We start from the raw sequence: 19,067 nt of genomic DNA, 5'->3' as shown, positions 1-19,067 counted from the left end.
TGAAATAAATATGAACATTTAGAGATTGAAAAGGGTTTTATACAATAATTAAAGGTATTGTGGAGGATTTTCTTTTTCCGGGTGGATCATCAAAATAATTGGTCCTCCTGGTTGTCAATCAGTCTGGTGATATGTATACGTAAGGCCGTCGTACGTGCTCGTCCCTAGGGTAGTTTTCGCTTTCTGCGCATGAATACTTTCAGGTGTATATGTGTGGTGAGCTACGGTTTCAGCCGTTCATGAAAGCTCGCCGTTCTCAAGACGAGTGTTTTTGGGAGACCATTTCACACGCTGGCGTGCGCTAAAAGCACAGGTTGGGCTCTCCACCGATGCCTCAGTCGCGAAGTTTCTACTCGACAGGTAAAGTTTGGCGTGCTATTTGGAGAAATCCTTTTAAAATCACTGCTACTAAAAGTTGATGTAGCTAAGCTATGATTAGCGATGCTAGCCCTGGCACAAGTCACGCACCGCGCAGACACGGTAAACATCTCAATTTGTGAAAAAGTGCAAATCTTCTTTCTGAAAGTAGCTTGTATGAACCATGCCGACAGCAACTTGTAAACAGTGCACTCTCGTGCACACGTTTAATAGGCGTTACGTCTCGGGAGCAGGCAGAGTGTTGCGCATGTGCATTTTTTCAAAAAGTACAGAGGGCGGTTCTTTTCTAAAATTCGGGAAAATCCTCCACTATACCTTTTAAAGGTGCAGTAGGTAAGACTAAAACTATCTTTGTCATATCTGCTGAAACTGACCCTATGTTCCAGTGTATACTTGCTTTTTTTAATTGTGTGCGGACAGTGCATTTTAGTTTTTATTTATTCTACTTATTTCATTTTATTTTAATTTTATAGCATTTATCTTTATATTGGGTACCTCTGTGCTTTTATTGTTATCTATTTATTCGGTTATATCTTTTTGTGCAGCACTTTGGAAACCTTGTGTTTGTTAAAATTGTGCTATATAAATAAAGTGGATTGGATAGAACTACATGAAGCAGGTCATAACAAAAACTGTGTGTGTGTGTGTGTCTCTGTGTGTGTGTGTCTCTCTGTCTGTTTGTGTGTGTGTGTGTGTGTCTCTCTGTCTGTGTGTGTGTGTGTGCGTCTCTGTCTGTCTGTCTGTCTGTCTGTGTGTGTGTGTGTGTGTGTGTGTGTGTGTGTGTGTGTGTGTGTGTGTGTGTGTGTGTGTGTGTCTGTGTATGTCTGTCTGTCTCTGTGTGTGTGTCTCTGTCTGTCTGTCTGTCTGTGTGTGTGCGTCTCTGTCTGTGTGTGTGTGTGTGTGTGTGTCTCTGTCTGTCTGTCTGTCTGTCTGTGTGTGCGTCTGTCTGTCTGTGTTTGTCTGTCTCTGTCTGTCTGTCTGTGTGCATCTGTGTGTGTGCATCTGTGTGTGTGCATCTGTGTGTGTGTGTCTGTGTGCGTGTCTCTGTGTGTCTGTCTGTGTGTGTGTCTGTCTGTCTGTCTGTCTGTGTGTGTGTGTGTGTGTGTGTGTGTGTGTGTGTGTGTGTGTGTGTGTGTGTGTGTGTGTGTGTGTGTGTGTGTGTGTGTGTGTGTGTCTCTCAGTTGAGGACGAAGGGGCGACCCCGGTGAAGCGACGGAGGGTGAGCAGTGACGAGGACAGAACGGGGGAATCTGCGGCGGCGGTGGCGCCGCTCTGCGTGGCCTCCACCTCCTCTTCCTCCTCGGCCCTGCCGCCGTGCGGCGAGCCCAAGCCCGACCAGCAGGAGGCGCTGACGCCCGCCAGCACCTCGGACACGGAGACGCGGGACTCGTCCTCGCTGATCGACCCGGGCACGGAGCAGGACCCGCCCTCTCCCGACCCCGCTCCCCCGGTCGCCCCGGGCAACCTGGACTCCTCCCCCTCCCCCAAGGAGGAGAAGATGGAGGCGTCGTCGTCCTCCTCCTCCTCCTCCTCGTTCTCGTCCTCCTCCTCGCTGCTGCACGAGGCCGGGGAGGGGTTTGTGCCGGCGGCGGAGGAGGAGGCGGAGCCACCGCGGCGCATGGCGGCCGCGGTGGAGGAGGAAGAGGAGGAGGAGGAGGAAGAGGAGGAGAAGAGGAGGAGGAGAGGGGAGGCCATGTGTGCTACGTCGGAGGAAGGGAAGGAAGAGAAAGAGGCGGGCTCTAAGGGCAGCGCGGCCACGCCCCTCTCGGAGGACGCTGCCTTCCCATTGGCCTCTGGGTTTGTGGGGGAGGGGCCAGACGGCGGCAGCGACCCCTCCCCCTCCTCCTCCTCCTCCTCTTCCTCGCTGCAGGTGTTTCCGGGCGCCAGCCCCCCCCAGCCCGACATGCTGGACATGCTGTACAGGACGGTGGAAGCCACCATCGCCATAGTTAGCAAACTGTCTGTTAAGGGCCCGCCCTCTTCATGACATCATCAACTCACAGCCGCCATGAGATCTTTAACAAAAAACATTGTTTTTTTTTCCTTTTTTTCTCTCTCTCTCTCTCTATTTGGAAATCTGAATTCTTCTCAGAGGGGAAAAAAAAAAAACCAAACTTTTTTTTTTTTTTCTGTTTTTCGGTTTCTTCTTCTTCTTCTGCTGTTTGTGCGCTGCTGTTCGTTGCCTTCTGCTGATGTTCAGTCGGGCGGGTTTTCCAGCTTCAGTGGCTCTCGCCGTGTCGTTTCGCTCTATTAAATAAAATAAAAATTTAAAAATAAACTCCACTCCGACTCCACGGTCAGCCGGCCCACCCCCAAAACCCAACCCTCCCGTTTGACAAATAAAAGAAGTAAAAAAGAGAAAATGTCGTACAAGCTATAGCACATTTTTCTTTTCTCATTTATTTTATTTTTTTTCATTTTGTGTGTTTTATACTGATTTTGAATTAGTTTTTTTGGAAAGTGATTTTATTTGTTTGAGGTTTGCTGTTACGGGGAAAGGTTTACAGAACTTTTGTCTCCTGTATGTAATTTAATTTTATTGTATTTTTACTGTGTATAAAAAAAAAAAAACGGTCGTCCTCTGTGCCAGTTTTGTACTTTACGAACGAGGCAAAAAAAAAAAAAAAAGAAAGTTGCCTTGACTTTTTTTCTGCGGTTTAATTATCCAGAAGCGAAGTTTACCTGTACATTAAGAGAACCACGAGAAACTTGATTCTGTAAAGAATCCTCTCTGAGTCATTGCCTGAAGGTGTATATGAAAACTATATAAATATATATATAAAATATCTTTATATATATATGAATATATCAAAGCGGTGCTTTATTTGACTGTGGTTGTATAATAAAAGCCCCCACCCCACCCCTCTCCCCATGTTGGACCAGCTGGAGCTTTTTATTTTTCTTTACTGAAGTACATTCCATAATCTATTGTTTATTTTTCGCTTCTTCTGCTGTGTTCTGATTGACCTTTTTTTTTTTTTTTTTTTTTTTTTTTGATTTTATTTTAATAGAGAATAAATTAATAAAAACAGTTTTAATAAGAAGAATTATGAACTTGAATCAACGTGGAGCTGTGAGGGTGTTTTTTCTTTCTTTATCTTTTCCTCAGTGTTTGACGAAAAAGAGAAAAGTTGAAGTTTTAAAAAGAATTGTTTTCAGGCTGCAAGACGTTGTTTCTACGGTGACGTACGGGACGCTAAGCCTGGGACGTGTACATGTAAGTACAGAATCATATTTTATATGACTAGGGTTGGGTACTGTTTGGTTTTTTTTACGATACCGGTGCTAAAACGATACTTTTAAAACGGTGCCGGTGCCTAAATTGTGCCTGAACCGAAATATATATCATATATTTATAATGTATATAATATAAAATATAAAAAAAACGACAGTCGGCGACATTAAAGAACAGCTTGTTTATTGCTAAGGCCATATATGTTCAAAATTAGATGATTTCATTAATAATAACTTATAACCGTGACTTATTTCACCAGTAAATTGCTGTTAAACGACAAAAACAAGCACCAGATGCGAAAAGGGTATTTTACAATAACTTTGAATGCACCACGAGGCTGGCGAGTTTCAAGTGAACGCACAGTCTGTGTTGTTTTAACTACAACGGCAGCTACAGTCAGACTGTTATGGAAACTGTTAGGTCCCGCTGTTGGGATCCTCTACAGGGAAATACAGTCACACTTTACACCGCTCAACGTTAGCGGTCAGCGTTTTAACCGTTGGGTTTAATCCAGCTACGAGCTAACGGTAACGTAGCGCCCTGTGCAGCGATGCTTCTGAAAAAAAATAAAAATAAGTCGGGCATCGGAATGAGGCACTGAAATTTTCCTTCTTATTCGGTCTCGTTACTACCGTTTACGACGGTACCCAACCCTATATATAACACACTTGGGGGGGGGTGCGTGTGCCAGTGCCAGTATTACTGCAGCTGTACAGTTGTTTTGTTTTCTTATTGCATTTTAAAGTGAAAATGGGCAGAAATCGTGAAGCGTCACAGCTCATAACAGGGTTTACAACTTGGTTATTTTAAAGTTTTGTCACCAAAGATTTCAGACTTGGTTGAACCTTTTCTGACTGACGGTGTAACTGAGGTAACTGTACTAGAGGCCGACCGATAAAGGATTTTTAAGGCCAATACCGATACAAATATTTGATGATTTTATAATCCGATATATCGGCCGATATATATTTAATAAAAAAACAACCAGAAAAGTGTAACAAAACATAAACCGATTTCCCTAACATTGGTTCTTTGTAGTTATTTGAGTCCTCACTAAATTATCATAATGCAGTTTAAAAATAATACTGCATACTGTTTTATTGTCTCAACAGAACAGAATATATTAAAGTTCTCTTAAATAAAATGTATAAAAATACAAACTTAAGATATGAAACTTTAAGTCCTTTGAACAAAATGACAATAACAAAATAAATCCTAGTGTTACCAACAGGGAGGCTGTAGAGCGCCCTCTGTGTGTGTCTGTCTTTGCGTGTATGTCTCTTTGCGTGTGTGTGTGTCTCTGTGTGTGTGTCTGTCTCTGTGTGTGTGTCTGTCTCTTTGTGTCTTTGTGTGTGTGTGTGTGTGTCTCTGTGTGTGTGTCTGTCTCTGTGTGTGTGTCTGTCTCTTTGTGTGTGTGTGTGTGTGTGTGTGTGTGTGTGTGTGTGTGTCTCTTTGTGTGTCGGTCTCTCTTTGTGTGTCTGTGTCTCTGTGTGTCTGTGTCTCTTTGTGTGGTAGAGCGAGTGAGAGAGTGACGAGGATCTGACTTCCGAGTAAAAATGCATCATTAGCTTCAGCCAGTAGAAACTAAGCGTCTCCCCTGTGCTCTCTGACCACCTGTCCTGATTTCATGTTGGCTGATAGAACCGGGTAAATAAAAACTGGTTTATTTCCCTATTAATAATCCATGGTCCACAACCGGAATAATGTTGATGTGTTAAAATCCTTTTGCACTCATGCGTAAAGTTTTGAGTTCAAACTGACTTCACGACAAACTCATCACTGTCGTTCAGTGCAAAAAAGTCACAATATATATTTGTTTTTTCAAAATACTAAAATAGCAGGAAGTCTGTTTTTTTTTTTATTTCATACTTTGCAAATATTACAAAAGATGAATTCCAAACTGATAGACAACTCAATTTATTTTATTATACAGATTGAAATGCACACAGACGCACATTTTCCAGTATGTTCCAGTGTTTCTGCAGAGCTGCGTCAGTATTTACATTCAAGTGCATCAAAGAAAAGAGGAAAATTAGAATAAAAAACGGTCTGAAAACAAAACGGAGAAGTGGCATTTAAACATTTGAGTTCCGTTAAATTTTAAGCATGAAAGATCAGATCAGTTTGACATTTCTAAAAGATTATTTTTGGGGCATTTTAGGCCTTTATTTATACAGGACAGCTGAAGACATGAAAGGGGGAGAGAGGGGGAATGACATGCAGCAAAGGGCCGCAGGTCATGTCATTTTACAGACATTGATAATACTCAATAGACTGATAATTAAACTTAACTGCAGTGACAATCGGACCACAAATCTGTTCTTTCCATAACTTGCCCAGAATTTCATCTTTTTTTCCTTATTTAAACTTAAAAAAGTACAGTTGGAGCATTGTAGCTCTTTCCTTAAAACGTTTTTTTTCTAGAATAAAGTGCCATTTTGTCTCATTCTGTCTCTCGGGCTGAACATGAGCTGAAATAATATGCAGCACCAGCTGAAAAGCTAATTTATTTATAATTTAAAAAGTCAAACTGAACACGACAGCAGCTGAGTTTAGTTATTAAAACTGTTTCATAAAATCAGTTGCTGGGATGTCTGTTGTTGTACGGAGGCTGAAGAGTGCCACATGAATAACTTAATGTCAATTTTAATTATTAAAAAGATTCAAAATCCTTTTTATTAATCCCACAACGGGGGTTACAAGATGTCACAGCAGCAAGGGATAGTGCAAAAAAAGTACTAAAGATAAAAAAGATAAACATTTATTAGATCGATTAATTAAATTTGCTCTTAAAATTAAAGTTGTTTTTTATATATATATATATATATATATATATATATATATATATATATATATATATATATATATATATATATATATATATATATATGTGTGTGTGTGTTTACTATTTTTTTCCAGAGCTTTTAACAGCATCTCCCGGTCTTCGTCAGTGGCTGAAGTTTGCTTTTCAAAAAGGTCAAGAACGAACTTTTCTTAATAATATAAAAAAAAAAAAATATTTCAAAATGGAATCACAATTATTTTTAACATTTCACATTTTTATTTTGTGTCCGTCTCGGTCTATCAAAACCCACTTCAGTTTCTTTATTTGTTTCCTGCTAACATTTACGTTTTCCCATTTTGTGATTGAAAACATGTCTCACCTTAAACATATTAACTGAGCATTATCAGTTAGTATAGTCTAATTATTTTAGTGGCACTCTGCAGACTCCATACAGGTGGACTGAGTATAATCAGTATAGTCTAATTATTTTAGTGGCACCCTGCAGACTCCATACAGGTGGACTGAGTATAATCAGTATAGTCTAATTATTTTAGTGGCACCCTGCAGACTCCATACAGGTGGACTGAGTATAATCAGTATAGTCTAATTATTTTAGTGGCACCCTGCAGACTCCATACAGGCGGACTGAGTATAATCAGTATAGTCTAATTATTTTAGTGGCACTCTGCAGACTCCATACAGGCGGACTGAAGGCTGCTGCGTTCAGATCAGAGAGAAGTGCGGCTTTCACTACCGTCCTCCATCTGTCCGTCCCGTTTGAATCTCACACTGTTACCGTCCGTCGTTACTGTCCCACCGTCGTCTGTCCTCTGCTGCTCGTCCTGCGTTCTCCTCTCATGTGTCTTTGTGTGTCGCTGAAACACAAAACAATAATAGTTACCATTGTAACTAAGTACATTAGACTTGAGTATTTCCATGTTCTTCTACTTTCTACTTCTACTCTGCTACTAGGCCTGCCAGTTTCAGGGAAAAATATGAATCAAGATTTTTTTTTTTTTAAGCTCAGAATTGACATCACGATTCTCTGCCACAATATTTTTTCTCACGAAGTGTAATGTTTATTGCACACATGAAACATGACAAAACAACACAAACTGGCAGTACTAAACAGATTTTTTTTTTGGCACATTGCACATCACCACAAGCCTGTAAACACAGAGGCTTCAACGAATGAAGAAAATAAAGTACATACTGGCCATTTACAGTAGGCTACCAAAAATAGTGAGATATAACACACTGAACTAAATATGGCCCTGATACGGGCTCTATCTGGACTAAATATGGCCCTGATACGGGCTCTATCTGAGCCAGGCTCTATCTGAACTAAATATGGCCCTGATACGGGCTCTATCTGAGCTAAATATGGCCCTGATACGGGCTCTATCTGAACTAAATATGGCCCTGATACGGGCTCTATTTGGACTAAATATGGCCCTGATACGGGCTCTATCTGAACTAAATATGGCCCTGATACAGGCTCTATCTGAGCTAAATATGGCCCTGATACAGGCTCTATCTGAGCTAAATATGGCCCTGATACGGGCTCTAACTGAACTAAATATGGCCCTGATACGGGCTCTATCTGAACTAAATATGGCCCTGATACGGGCTCTAACTGAACTAAATATGGCCCTGATACAGGCACTATCTGAGCTAAATATGGCCCTGATACAGGCTCTATCTGAGCTAAATATGGCCCTGATACAGGCTCTATCTGAGCCAGGCTCTATCTGAACTAAATATGGCCCTGATACAGGCTCTATCTGAACTAAATATTGCCGTGATACGGGCTCTATCTGAACTAAATATGGCCCTGATACGGGCTCTATCTGAACTAAATATGGCCCTGATACGGGCTCTATCTGGACTAAATATGGCCCTGATACGGGCTCTATCTGAACTAAATATGGCCCTGATACGGCCTCTATCTGGACTAAATATGGCCCTGATACGGGCTCTATCTGAACTAAATATGGCCCTGATACGGCCTCTATCTGGACTAAATATGGCCCTGATACAGGCTCTATCTGGACTAAATATGGCCCTGATACGGCCTCTATCTGGACTAAATATGGCCCTGATACGGGCTCTATCTGAACTAAATATGGCCCTGATACAGGCTCTATCTGAACTAAATATGGCCCTGATACAGGCTCTATCTGGACTAAATATGGCCCTGATACAGGCTCTTACTGAACTAAATATGGCCCTGATACAGGCTCTATCTGAACAAAATATGGCCCTGATACAGGCTCTTACTGAACAAAATATGGCCCTGATACAGGCTCTATCTGAACTAAATATGGCCCTGATACAGGCTCTATCTGAACTAAATATGGCCCTGATACAGGCTCTATCTGAACTAAATATGGCCCTGATACAGGCTCTATCTGAACTAAATATGGCCCTGATACGGGCTCTATCTGAACTAAATATGGCCCTAATACGGGCTCTATCTGAACTAAATATGGCCCTGATACAGGCTCTTACTGAACTAAATATGGCCCTGATACAGGCTCTATCTGAACAAAATATGGCCCTGATACAGGCTCTATCTGAACAAAATATGGCCCTGATACAGGCTCTATCTGAGCTAAATATGGCCCTGATACGGGCTCTATCTGGACTAAGTATGGCCCTGATACGGGCTCCATCTGAACTCCTTGATCATGTCTTTACATAATTAAAACATGTCGATGTCAAATGCTTTCAATAAATTAATTGCGGGCCTATCCGCTACATCTCAGAAGTAAATATTGTAATTTGTACTCCACTACTTTTGTCGGACAGCTGTAGTTATTTTTCAGATGACAGTTTTTCATCCCCTTCCTGTCCAGTGAAAACCACGTATCTCCAGATGTTGAATGTTTGTGATGAACTGAAGGATGTTCCTTTGTGTTTAGAAACTAATCCTTCTTAAACTCAATAAAGTCTTTAAAAAGCTTCTTGGATCAGCTGATGAAATGCATCGTCCCAAAGCTGACACCATTAAAAGTTTAAAAACTTTTGAGAGATACGTGGTTCTCACAGGACTGATTGTCAGCTTGTTATAATAGGTCATCGTGAGACTTTAAATTTGCTCTTTTTTTTTTTTCTTCTCTTTTACCTGTTCAGATGTTTCAGGACTCTCCTCTGACCAGTTCCTGGAACAAACCGGAGGGATTCATATTAAAAGCAGGCGTCAGATGGAGAACTGTGAAGACGTTTGAACGTTCGGAGGACTTACGTGTAACCTTCAGCTTTACGGACGATGTCCAAACTCTCCTTGTCAGAATCCTCCTGGTGTTTCTGCGTCCTCTTGAACCTGAGAGAGTACACACACACACATTGACATGTTGAAGTCTGACGGACACTGACCGAAATCCTGGGAGGAGTCACGCGTTGGGATGCTGATATTTAAGAATAAAAATATTCCAAACGTGTCTAAAACTATTTCCACTTTATTATTTTATAGAGCACAATGCGTATGTGTGCATTTTTTTACAGAATGTAGACTTCTCTCTAAGTTAACGTCTTTAAAGTGCTCATATTCTGCTCATTTTCAGGTTCATAATTGTATTTAGTTGTACCAGAATAGGTTTACATGGTTTAATTTTCAAAAAACACCATATTTTTGTTGTACTGCACATTGCTGCAGCTCCTCTTTTCACCCTGTGTGTTGAGCTCTCTGTTTTAGCTACAGAGTGAGACATCGCACTTCTGTTCCATCTTTGTTGGGAGTCGCACATGCTCAGTAGCTAGGTAAGGACTACTAGCCAGTCAGAAACAGAGAATGAGGGCGTGCCCTGACAGTACCTAGGTAAGGACTACTAGCCAGTCAGAAACAGAGAATGAGGGCGTGCCCTGACAGTACCTAGGTAAGGACTACTAGCCAGTCAGAAGCAGAGTATGAGGGCGTGCCACGCTAGCAGCTAGGCGAGCATTATAACCTATATAACGCAAAGAAAAGGGGAAAAGCCAAAAAGCATAAAATGAGCCCTTAAATGTATTTAATAACGGTAAGAAAAATTCAGAAATCTAAGGAAAATCTCAGCAGCATCGTCTAAAAACCTTTTCTTTGTTCAGTGAAACAGGAAGTTGTTTTTAAAAATGAAAAGATGTTTTTCCACCCCAGGGAACATTACAGTTAAGATTTCCTTATTGAACACACGGTGACTTTATCAAATGAGGCAGAAAGTGAAGATCTAGTGCTAATGATGGGCATAAGAGAGTCTTTAAACACAACGATGGACATTCATTCAGAAATCTGATCTTAAAATTTAGATTTGAATCTCAAAATTTTCCAACTTCTGAGATTCTGAGACGATCTGTAAACACAATACTGACATATGATAAATATGAAGTTGATTCTTATGTAACGTAACCAGTCTGAAGCACATGACAGTTTCCAGTCTCACCTGATGATCAAGGCGACCGCGACGATCAATCCCAGCATGCTCAGGGCCAACATGGTTGCCAGAGCGATGACAGCCGCCTGGTTGGAGGCGGGGCTCTGAGGCTTCGCCTCCACGTCAAAATGAAGACTCTCCCCGAACACTTTGACCAGCTCCGCCCTCACAGCAGCTGATTGGCTCTGCAGTTTCCTGATGACAGACAGAGAGTTACAGCTCCAACGCGATTGGCCACAATTTTTGTCGTGTTGCTACGGTTTCCGTGTTTCCTCTGAACGGTGTGAAACTGCTTTGAGATATGTTTTGATATTTGTGGGGGTGTCTCTCGTTTATTGGCTGTCTCACAGGCGACACCCAATCAGCAGTGGCGTGTATATAAACTCAAGGCAGAGCGCTTGTGCACACAACAGAGGTGTTCAACCATAGACTGTTAATATTACTGGACCGAGCGTGTGTGACGTCACCCATTGGTTTGTGGAGATCTGCTATGAGTCGTTGAGTTTGCCGTTACGGGCGCAGCCATCCTGGTTTAGGATATGATTATTTTAGACGAGAGGGAGGAGTGAGGGAGGAGCCATACACTCTACGTGACGTTACACACTTTCACTGGCAATCACATCATAGCCACGCCCTAAAACACCCCCTGCTTTATCGCCGATTTTAAAATCAACGAGACAATTATTCAACAAATGAACATCATTCTGTGTTGCAGAAGACTTAAAACTAGCGATTGAGACCATAAAGACATTATGAAAATGTTTACTGAGGTCATAAATCAAGTGAGAAGTGGGTCACTTTCTCATAGACCTCTACAGAAACCGAACTCCTTTTGCAACCGCACGTGTCGCCCCCTGCTGGACTTCAGATAGACTTCAGTCCTTCCAGAATTTATTTTTGTGATTGTTGCGGGCAAAAATCCTTGATTATGTGGCTTGTTTTCTTAAAAAGTGTGATGGAATATGCGGAATATTTATGCAATTTTATGCGATGAAATTGCAGGAACTTGCAAAAACTGCGGTTTGATGAAAAAGAGGAAAAAAAAGTCACCCCAAAAAACCCCTTCTTTTCACCCCCCCCCCCAAAAAAAAACAAAAAAAAAAACACTCCTTTTCCCATAGAGTAATAGGGGTAAATGTCGCGAAGTAAACGCAACATTTTTCAACTTTCTGCTAAGATATATTATGTGACTTTTTTGCAACGAAAACACGGGATTATGAAATCATGCAAGCACCGCATAGTTTGTGTGGAAATCGGCAATTTATGCGGCGAAAGTGCGGCATATTTGAAAAAATGCTAATTATGAATTATGCGATCGCATAATTGCGTTTTTCTGGAGGGACTGGATAGGATGCAGGTTTAAGGCACTCATGCGTTTGCAGCACTTTGCCGAACCGGATGCGTTGTCCATTAATATTATACAGTCTATGTGTCCCCGCCGTGTATCGATATATGGATTCAAACCTCAATGATCCAATATTATTGATACAAGGTGAACTATTGATACATATCGTCATTTTAAAGATGCGCCTTTATTTTGAAATCCCCACTTTATATGTATTCTTTTTTTTTTATTAAAAAGAGTAGTTTGTTCAAACTCACTTTGTGACTTCTTCAGCAGAAACGACGTCTTGTCCGTCCAGACTGATGAAGCTGACCAGAGTCTTCACGGCGGCTCTCCGAGTCCTGGACTCTGGCGATCCTCCGTTAGCGCTCGACACCTCCATGATGATCACAGTCCAGCCCAGAGCTGCACCCAAAGACCTGACAGGAAACAAATAGAAATATAGATATATATCGTAACAATAAAAACCAGAAGGAAAAACAATCTCAATCATGAGATAAACTCTTGTACACTCGGGTGGTGTATTGAAATCCTTGGAGGACGCGGTACAGCAATCTGGAGTCCCTTAGGTCTCCATTTTTTATTTTTTGATATTTGTAACTTCGCCATCTGTTAGTGGGGATTTATGGATTCAGTTTTTCAGCCCTGAAAGCACCAGAATGTTTAGATAAGGTGTTGTTGAATTATGGAAAAGGTCATGAGGCTTCTGGGTATTATTCTGTGCTTATGCAGAACCTGGGGGGGGGGGGGTGGAACCTGGTAAGCCCCTTTAAAAAGACACGGGACAGGGATCTGAGTATTAGATTGGATGATGAGGACTGGGACAGAATCTGTAGGAATATTAAAACTACGTCATGCCATGTGAGGGTGCGCCTCATTCAGTTCAACATTATGTATTACCTTTTATATATAAATTATAACAACCTTGTGTTGTCCTCCCGTGTCAAAATTATCACATTTTTTTAACACGTTTTTGTAGCATTTTTCAACGTTTTCTGCGCTACCACCAGTATACACTTACACCAACTTGTTACCATTATTTTTGGATTTTATAGTCAATAAACCTCATGTATCCCTTATGAAATTGTATCTAATTTTCGAGTTAAAAAAATGCAGAAAGTAGGCTCTACATTATTATGACTGGTAGTTAAGCTCAGGGGATGTTTATGGATAATCACAGACTGTCAAAGTTTAGTCACAAATGGACTGAAACACCCAAAAGTCAGCGACAGTATTGAACTGGTCCTTACTTTTACTTGTTACTTGCGTTTAATGGAACTATCTGTGTTACTTTCGGGCAATGTGGTTAAAAGAAACCCAAATTTCCGATGCAGAAACTTTGAAAACGGGTCAAATGTGAGCCGAGGACAACAGGAGGGTAAAGGCTGACTTTAACTTCTCGTCTCACTTCTCCAGCTCCGGGACTTTCTTCTCCACCACGTTAGCAGGCTGGTTGAGGGAGATGACCGCCACGTCGCCGCTGCTCGCGCTTCCGTGCACTTCCACCTGGAGGCAGAACATGTTTTCTTTCAATAAATACAAATCACATAGTCTGTCTCATGTTTTTTCATAAATCGGTGCTATTGGTCAACCTTTAAGTCTGTCTGTGGGTTTTTACGAATATTCAAAAAGTGACGAGGTGATTTCATCTGACTTTGTCTTAGGTACAGTACAAGCAAAATTTGGGACAAAATTTTTATTTTTTTTTTTTTTTTTTTTTTTTTTTGAATGAACACATATTGAATTATGTAAGCTTAACAAAAGGTTGAAATAACATAAAAATTTAGATTCTTCAAAGTAGCCACCCTTTGCTTTTTTTGATAACTCTGCAAACCCTTGGTGTTCTCTCAATGAGCTTCATGAGGTAGTCACCTGAAATGGTTTTACCTTCACAGGTGTGCTTTGTCAGGGTTCATTAGTGGAAGTTTTCCCTTATTAATAAAAACAGCAAAGGGTGGCTACTTTGAAGAATCTAAAATATAAGACATGTTTTCAGTTATTTCTCACTTTTTTGTTAAGTACATAATTCCATATGTGTTCATTCATAGTTTTGATGCCTTCAGTGAGAATCTAAAATGTAAATAGTCATAAAAAAATAAAAGGAAACGCATTAAATGAGAAAGTGTGTCCATAACTTTTGGCCTGTACTGTATATAGCACAATAAAATGTTTTTAAGTTGGCCTTTTTTTTTCCATTTTCTGAAAAACAACAGTTTTGGACATACAAGGTTTTTACACGCCAGCGACGATATCCAGACCTGAGAATATGGAAATGGCCGGGCATGGTGAGCAGCAGAGAATATACAGGAAGCAGGAAGAATGTTCTAATAAATTTAAAGGGATACGCCACCATTTGTTGAAATAGGGCTCATCACGGTCTGTAGATAGGTGGGCCAACGCAGCGCCACCGCTAGTTAGCTTAGCATAGTGAATGGAATCCTATGTTGCCGGTTAGCATGTTGTGAGTAAAAAAAAAAAAAAAAAAACTGAGCCAACAAAAAAAAAAAAAAAAAAAAAAATGAGCCAAAAAAAAAAAAAAAAAAACAAAAACTAACACTGAGACAAAAAAAATGCGTTGGCCCACCTATAAGTCTACAGCAGAGAAAACCGCCGAAGAACTATTTCAACAGACGGTGGCGTATCACTTTAACACCGTTGATGAAAGGACTTTAACATCCAGTTTTTAAGTTCCAGTTTTTACAGCTTCCTTTTGGCTGCGGAGGTTTAGAGAAGAGGGTGTTTTTTGGGGGGGGGGGGGGTTTTTTTTTTTTTTTTTTCCAAAAAAAAAAAAAAAAAAAAAAAAAAAAAAACTTCCTTTTTGAGTGGAAAGAAATTATTAGGAAAAAAAAGTTTTTTTGGGAAAGGGGGGGGGGTTTTTTTTTTTTTTTTTTCCCCAAAAAAAAAAAAAAAAAAAAGTGTTTTAAAACGTGTTTAGTTGTTCACTATCAAAATCTGTGTTGCCCGTTCACCAACTTGTCCTTTTTCATGAATATTTACCTCCACCATCAATTCCAAGTATTCCTTTTGGCTTGAAATTTGACATTTGCATTCACATGAACTGGGGTAGACGCTCCATATTCATGCTCCATCTTGAAATACGGTAGCCGGTAAGGGACATACAGGAAACCGGAAACTCACAGCTGCTGCTAATGCTGCTAATGCATGTGTCAAACTCAAGGCCCGCGGGCCAAATCCGACTCCTCGCAGATTATGATCCGGCCCGCATATCAATTTGGGTTCACAATACATTTTGGCCCACCTAGTTTTTGCCACTTTTTCCAAAGTTTTTGGGCGCTTCTTTTCTATGATGGCCGAGGATCTTTCTCCTGACTTCTTCAGGACTTTATGTCGACCAAACTGTGAGTGAGAAGACTATATGACACATGCAATAATACAGTCAAATATATTTTACTTTTTCGATTAAATAAAAGCCTATCAATATGCCTGGCCCTTGATGTAATTCTTATTTTCCAGTGTGGCCCTCTGGGAAGTTGAGTTTGACAGCCCTGTGCTAACGGGTATCATAGCTTCCCGGCCCCGGCAAGTTTTGAAGAAGGAAACGTGGAGGACCACAGGTATTCAAAATCCAGATTTCAGGAACAGGGGTCTCATTTATAAAACTGTGCGTAGGATCCTTACTAAAAGTACATATGCCCAAAAGCCCAAAATGGCATACGGCAAAACCTACAAGCAATGTTCCCTTTATAAATCTATCCCGCCCTGTACATGCCCATTTTTGACCATAAATAGTCGATGCAAAGCACCTTGTGAATGCTGATCAGTATGTTAATGACCCAGCAGTTGTTCTTTCGTTACACCGAATCATGCCGAATCACGACGACTGGCGGGGAAGCTAAAACTTCTCAGACGCTCGGGAATTGCTGCAAATTGAATTATAAATTCGGCCTGTTGTCGTACAGTGTAGGGAACCCTGATCTATAACTACATGTATTAATAATACCGTCCAGGGTCCGCCCCACAAGTTCCAACGGTCGGTATGTGGTTGTCACAGATATCGTCTCTTCTCCCTTTAGAGAAACTAACTTATGACCTCAATCATAACCCTGACAGATTTTGGAGACTTTGGAGACCATTGCATTCCTTCCTGGAGAGACTCTGACCTCACTGTGTCTGGTTTAATCTGTATTTACTCAGTTATTTACCTCTTGTACAGTACTGGTTGTTTTTTATTTATTTATTTTTTATTTTATTTTTTATTTTTTTTCTTCTCTTCTCTTTCATACTTCTTTGATCTCAGTTATAAGACAATGCAGCATCTGTTGTTCGCTTTGGGTGGGATTTTTCTGTTGTATGTTTTTGTGTGTATATATATGTGTAAAGTGTATATATACCTTTTTTGTTGTTGTTGTACTTGTTAAACTCAAAATTCAAAAAAAAAAAAAAATAATAATAATAATAATACCGTCCAAAACGGCAGGCATTACGGCACAGCTTTGATATACCAGACCTATATCATAAGATTTAACAGAACTATATATTATTGTATATCCTAACAAGCCTTAGTAATAAAGTTGAAGATTATATGTAATATTTTTTTTAAACACTTGATGCTGTCTAACATTTCCCTCATGAACAGCCGGTTGCCCCCAGAGTGGCGAGGACCTGTATTTGGACCGGGATGGCACAGTTCCGGTGCGTTGCCCTCTCTACTGGACCCACTTCAGTACATAGATCCAAGAGCGCAGCTATATTACTATTACAGCTATATTAGGGAATTTAAATCAGCATATGAGCCAGTCATCGTCATGGTCCCTGAAGTCTCTTTCTCTCCTGATTCTTCCAATGAGTGGTTAGTCCTCCTGCAGGGCCAGTAGTGCCATCATGCAGCATTACGCACAGGGGGGTCACCGCAGTATTTATATGTTTACAACAATTTGTGATTGTTAAAACTTTGCTAAAATCACAGCATCAACTAGTGGTATCCCCCACCCCGAGATACAATTTGAAGAAGAAAGTGTAATAGGCAAACACACTTTTCTTCATGCAGGTTTTGTTATGAACAGTATTAAAGTTAAGACCAATAACGAGGACATTAAGGGTAACCGCTGTATTTCCAGACTTTGACATTTGATGATCTATGCACAGTTTTAAAGACAGATATTTAGTTATTTACACTGTGTTTTGCAGTTATCTAATGCTAGGGTATGTGATGCTATCCTGTATTCCATGGAGTCAGGCCATCTCCTCCTCCTGCGCTACGTAGCGGACAATGTGACGGCGAGACAGCGCCGATTAAATATTAACAACACATTTTTATTAAAGATTTGAGTTGGATTTTACAAGTTTATGGAACAATTATCACTCAGTACAAGCGAAAATAACACTGCTGTATTTCATTTTCATGGTAACGTGGACGATATGGAGTAAAAAAATGTGCGTGAGGCATCAATACTTGAAAATATTACCAGTAATCGTTATTCCCACGTTTACTCTCTGCAGTCTGACTTCAGTTCACCACCTCACCATCTGCGTCGCCAATTCCCATTTGTGTCCAAAATGTGCGTACGCACGGGTCAGACCGCACATTCTCCCGTCAGGTTTGTATTTTACAAATCACAACCTTTGCGTGGGAAGTGGCGTACGCACATTTTCAGCCCCGTTTTTTGCGTACGCCACGTTTATAAATGAGACCCCCGGAGTCTTCTTCTTCGCCCAGAAAAAGAAAAAGGAGATTGAAAAGAGCAAGAGAGCAGCTTTTTGACGCGTGAAGGCTACCGTAGCTGTAGTACCTACTTTGAACTGCGTGGTGCCAGAGAGTTGATTGCGATGTGTGATCTCAACGCTAGATGGGAGAAATTCCCACACACTGGACCTTTTAATAAAACATATTTTACCAAGGTTTCTTCCCCTTTGCAGTCGTTAACAAGGCCCCTTGTTCTGATCCTGAAAACTGTTCTATTAGTTTGAGATATCTGAAGGAGGGTGTTGCATTTTTGTCTTGTTTAAAAAGGGACATTTGAGATGTTTCTAAAAGATGCCGATACATTTTCTCCCGCTGTGTGAACCGCTCCACCCAGTCCTCCACACCCACCTCCACCCTGGTCGTAGCCTGAAGCCCTCGGGGGTCCGTGGCCTTCACCTCCACCGCAGCCGTCTGATCAGCCAGAGCCAGCGCCGACACCACGTACAGCAGACCGGAGGACGGCTCCACGTCAAAGTAACCGCTGTCGGCCGACAGGCTGTAGACCAGCTGACCCCCCTCGCCCACGTCAGGGTCTGAAGCCTGCGGGGGGTTCACACACACACACATGACAAGATAACAGTACTATTAGTCAATCTAGATCACTGAGCAGTCTGAGAGACACTAGTAGGACTTTTAGACTTTTGGTCTTATATCTGTTTATTTACCATGAACTTTACACTTTTTAATAATCCCATATAGAACATATAAAAGGGGAGAAATTGCATACATAAGGACAAATATAAAGGTGGACACACACATGAAATATATGTGTTCTCTATACTGGCTAAAAGTACTGTTTTTGAAATGGAGTCTGGTATGTTTAGCGCTAGCTACTTCATAGCCATTTCTGGTAAACAGAAAGGTCTTAAATAGATAATCAGTTCACTACTTTCATTGAATTTGTGTTTTAGTCAATTTTATAGCATTTGAAAAAAAAAATTGATAAAAGAACGTTAAAAAAAGTGACAAATGTAAAAAAAGCTTTAATTTTCTTTTTTTTTTAAACTCACAAAAACGTCACAAGGCTCAGAAAAAGTGACAAATGTCACAGAAAGTGACAAAAATGTTAAAAAAAGTGACAAAAATGTCAAAAATGTCAAAAAAGTCAAAAAAGTGACAAATGTGGAAAAAAAGCTTTACAAATTTATGAAAAAAAAAAAACTTCACAAGGCTCAGAAAAAGTGACAAACGTCAAAGAAAATGACAACAAT

General features: G+C 40.7%; 2 protein-coding genes and 1 long non-coding RNA gene across 3 annotated transcripts in view; 2 read left to right on the top strand and 1 right to left on the bottom strand.

Annotated features, from left to right (window-relative positions):
• usp34 (ubiquitin specific peptidase 34) overlaps positions 1-2,687 on the top strand; it is a 110,546-nt gene extending 107,859 nt beyond the window's left edge. Inside the window, exon 78 of the mRNA XM_039810750.1 lies at positions 1,560-2,687. Coding sequence (XP_039666684.1) covers positions 1,560-2,365 — 806 coding nt within the window. The 3' untranslated portion in view covers positions 2,366-2,687. The remainder of the gene's footprint in view (positions 1-1,559) is intronic.
• Positions 2,688-2,689: 2 nt separating this feature from the next.
• Positions 2,690-9,841, top strand: LOC120568185. The gene is made up of 2 exons (XR_005640671.1): positions 2,690-3,595; positions 9,534-9,841. It is a non-coding gene; the product is annotated as an uncharacterized LOC120568185 (long non-coding RNA).
• Positions 6,499-19,067, bottom strand: part of LOC120568176 (protocadherin Fat 4) — a 47,160-nt gene continuing 34,591 nt past the window's right edge. The window contains exons 24-30 of the mRNA XM_039815515.1: positions 18,205-18,396; positions 13,561-13,658; positions 12,410-12,571; positions 10,817-11,002; positions 9,646-9,723; positions 9,526-9,562; positions 6,499-7,273 (exon numbers count right to left, since the gene is read on the bottom strand). Of these exons, the coding sequence (XP_039671449.1) occupies positions 7,127-7,273; positions 9,526-9,562; positions 9,646-9,723; positions 10,817-11,002; positions 12,410-12,571; positions 13,561-13,658; positions 18,205-18,396 (900 nt within the window). The 3' untranslated portion in view covers positions 6,499-7,126. The remainder of the gene's footprint in view (positions 7,274-9,525; positions 9,563-9,645; positions 9,724-10,816; positions 11,003-12,409; positions 12,572-13,560; positions 13,659-18,204; positions 18,397-19,067) is intronic.

Source organism: Perca fluviatilis, chromosome 1, assembly GCF_010015445.1.
Source record: "Perca fluviatilis chromosome 1, GENO_Pfluv_1.0, whole genome shotgun sequence".
In the NCBI taxonomy this organism is placed as follows: Eukaryota; Metazoa; Chordata; class Actinopteri; order Perciformes; family Percidae; genus Perca; species Perca fluviatilis.
This window is presented reverse-complemented; position numbering and strand designations above follow the sequence as displayed.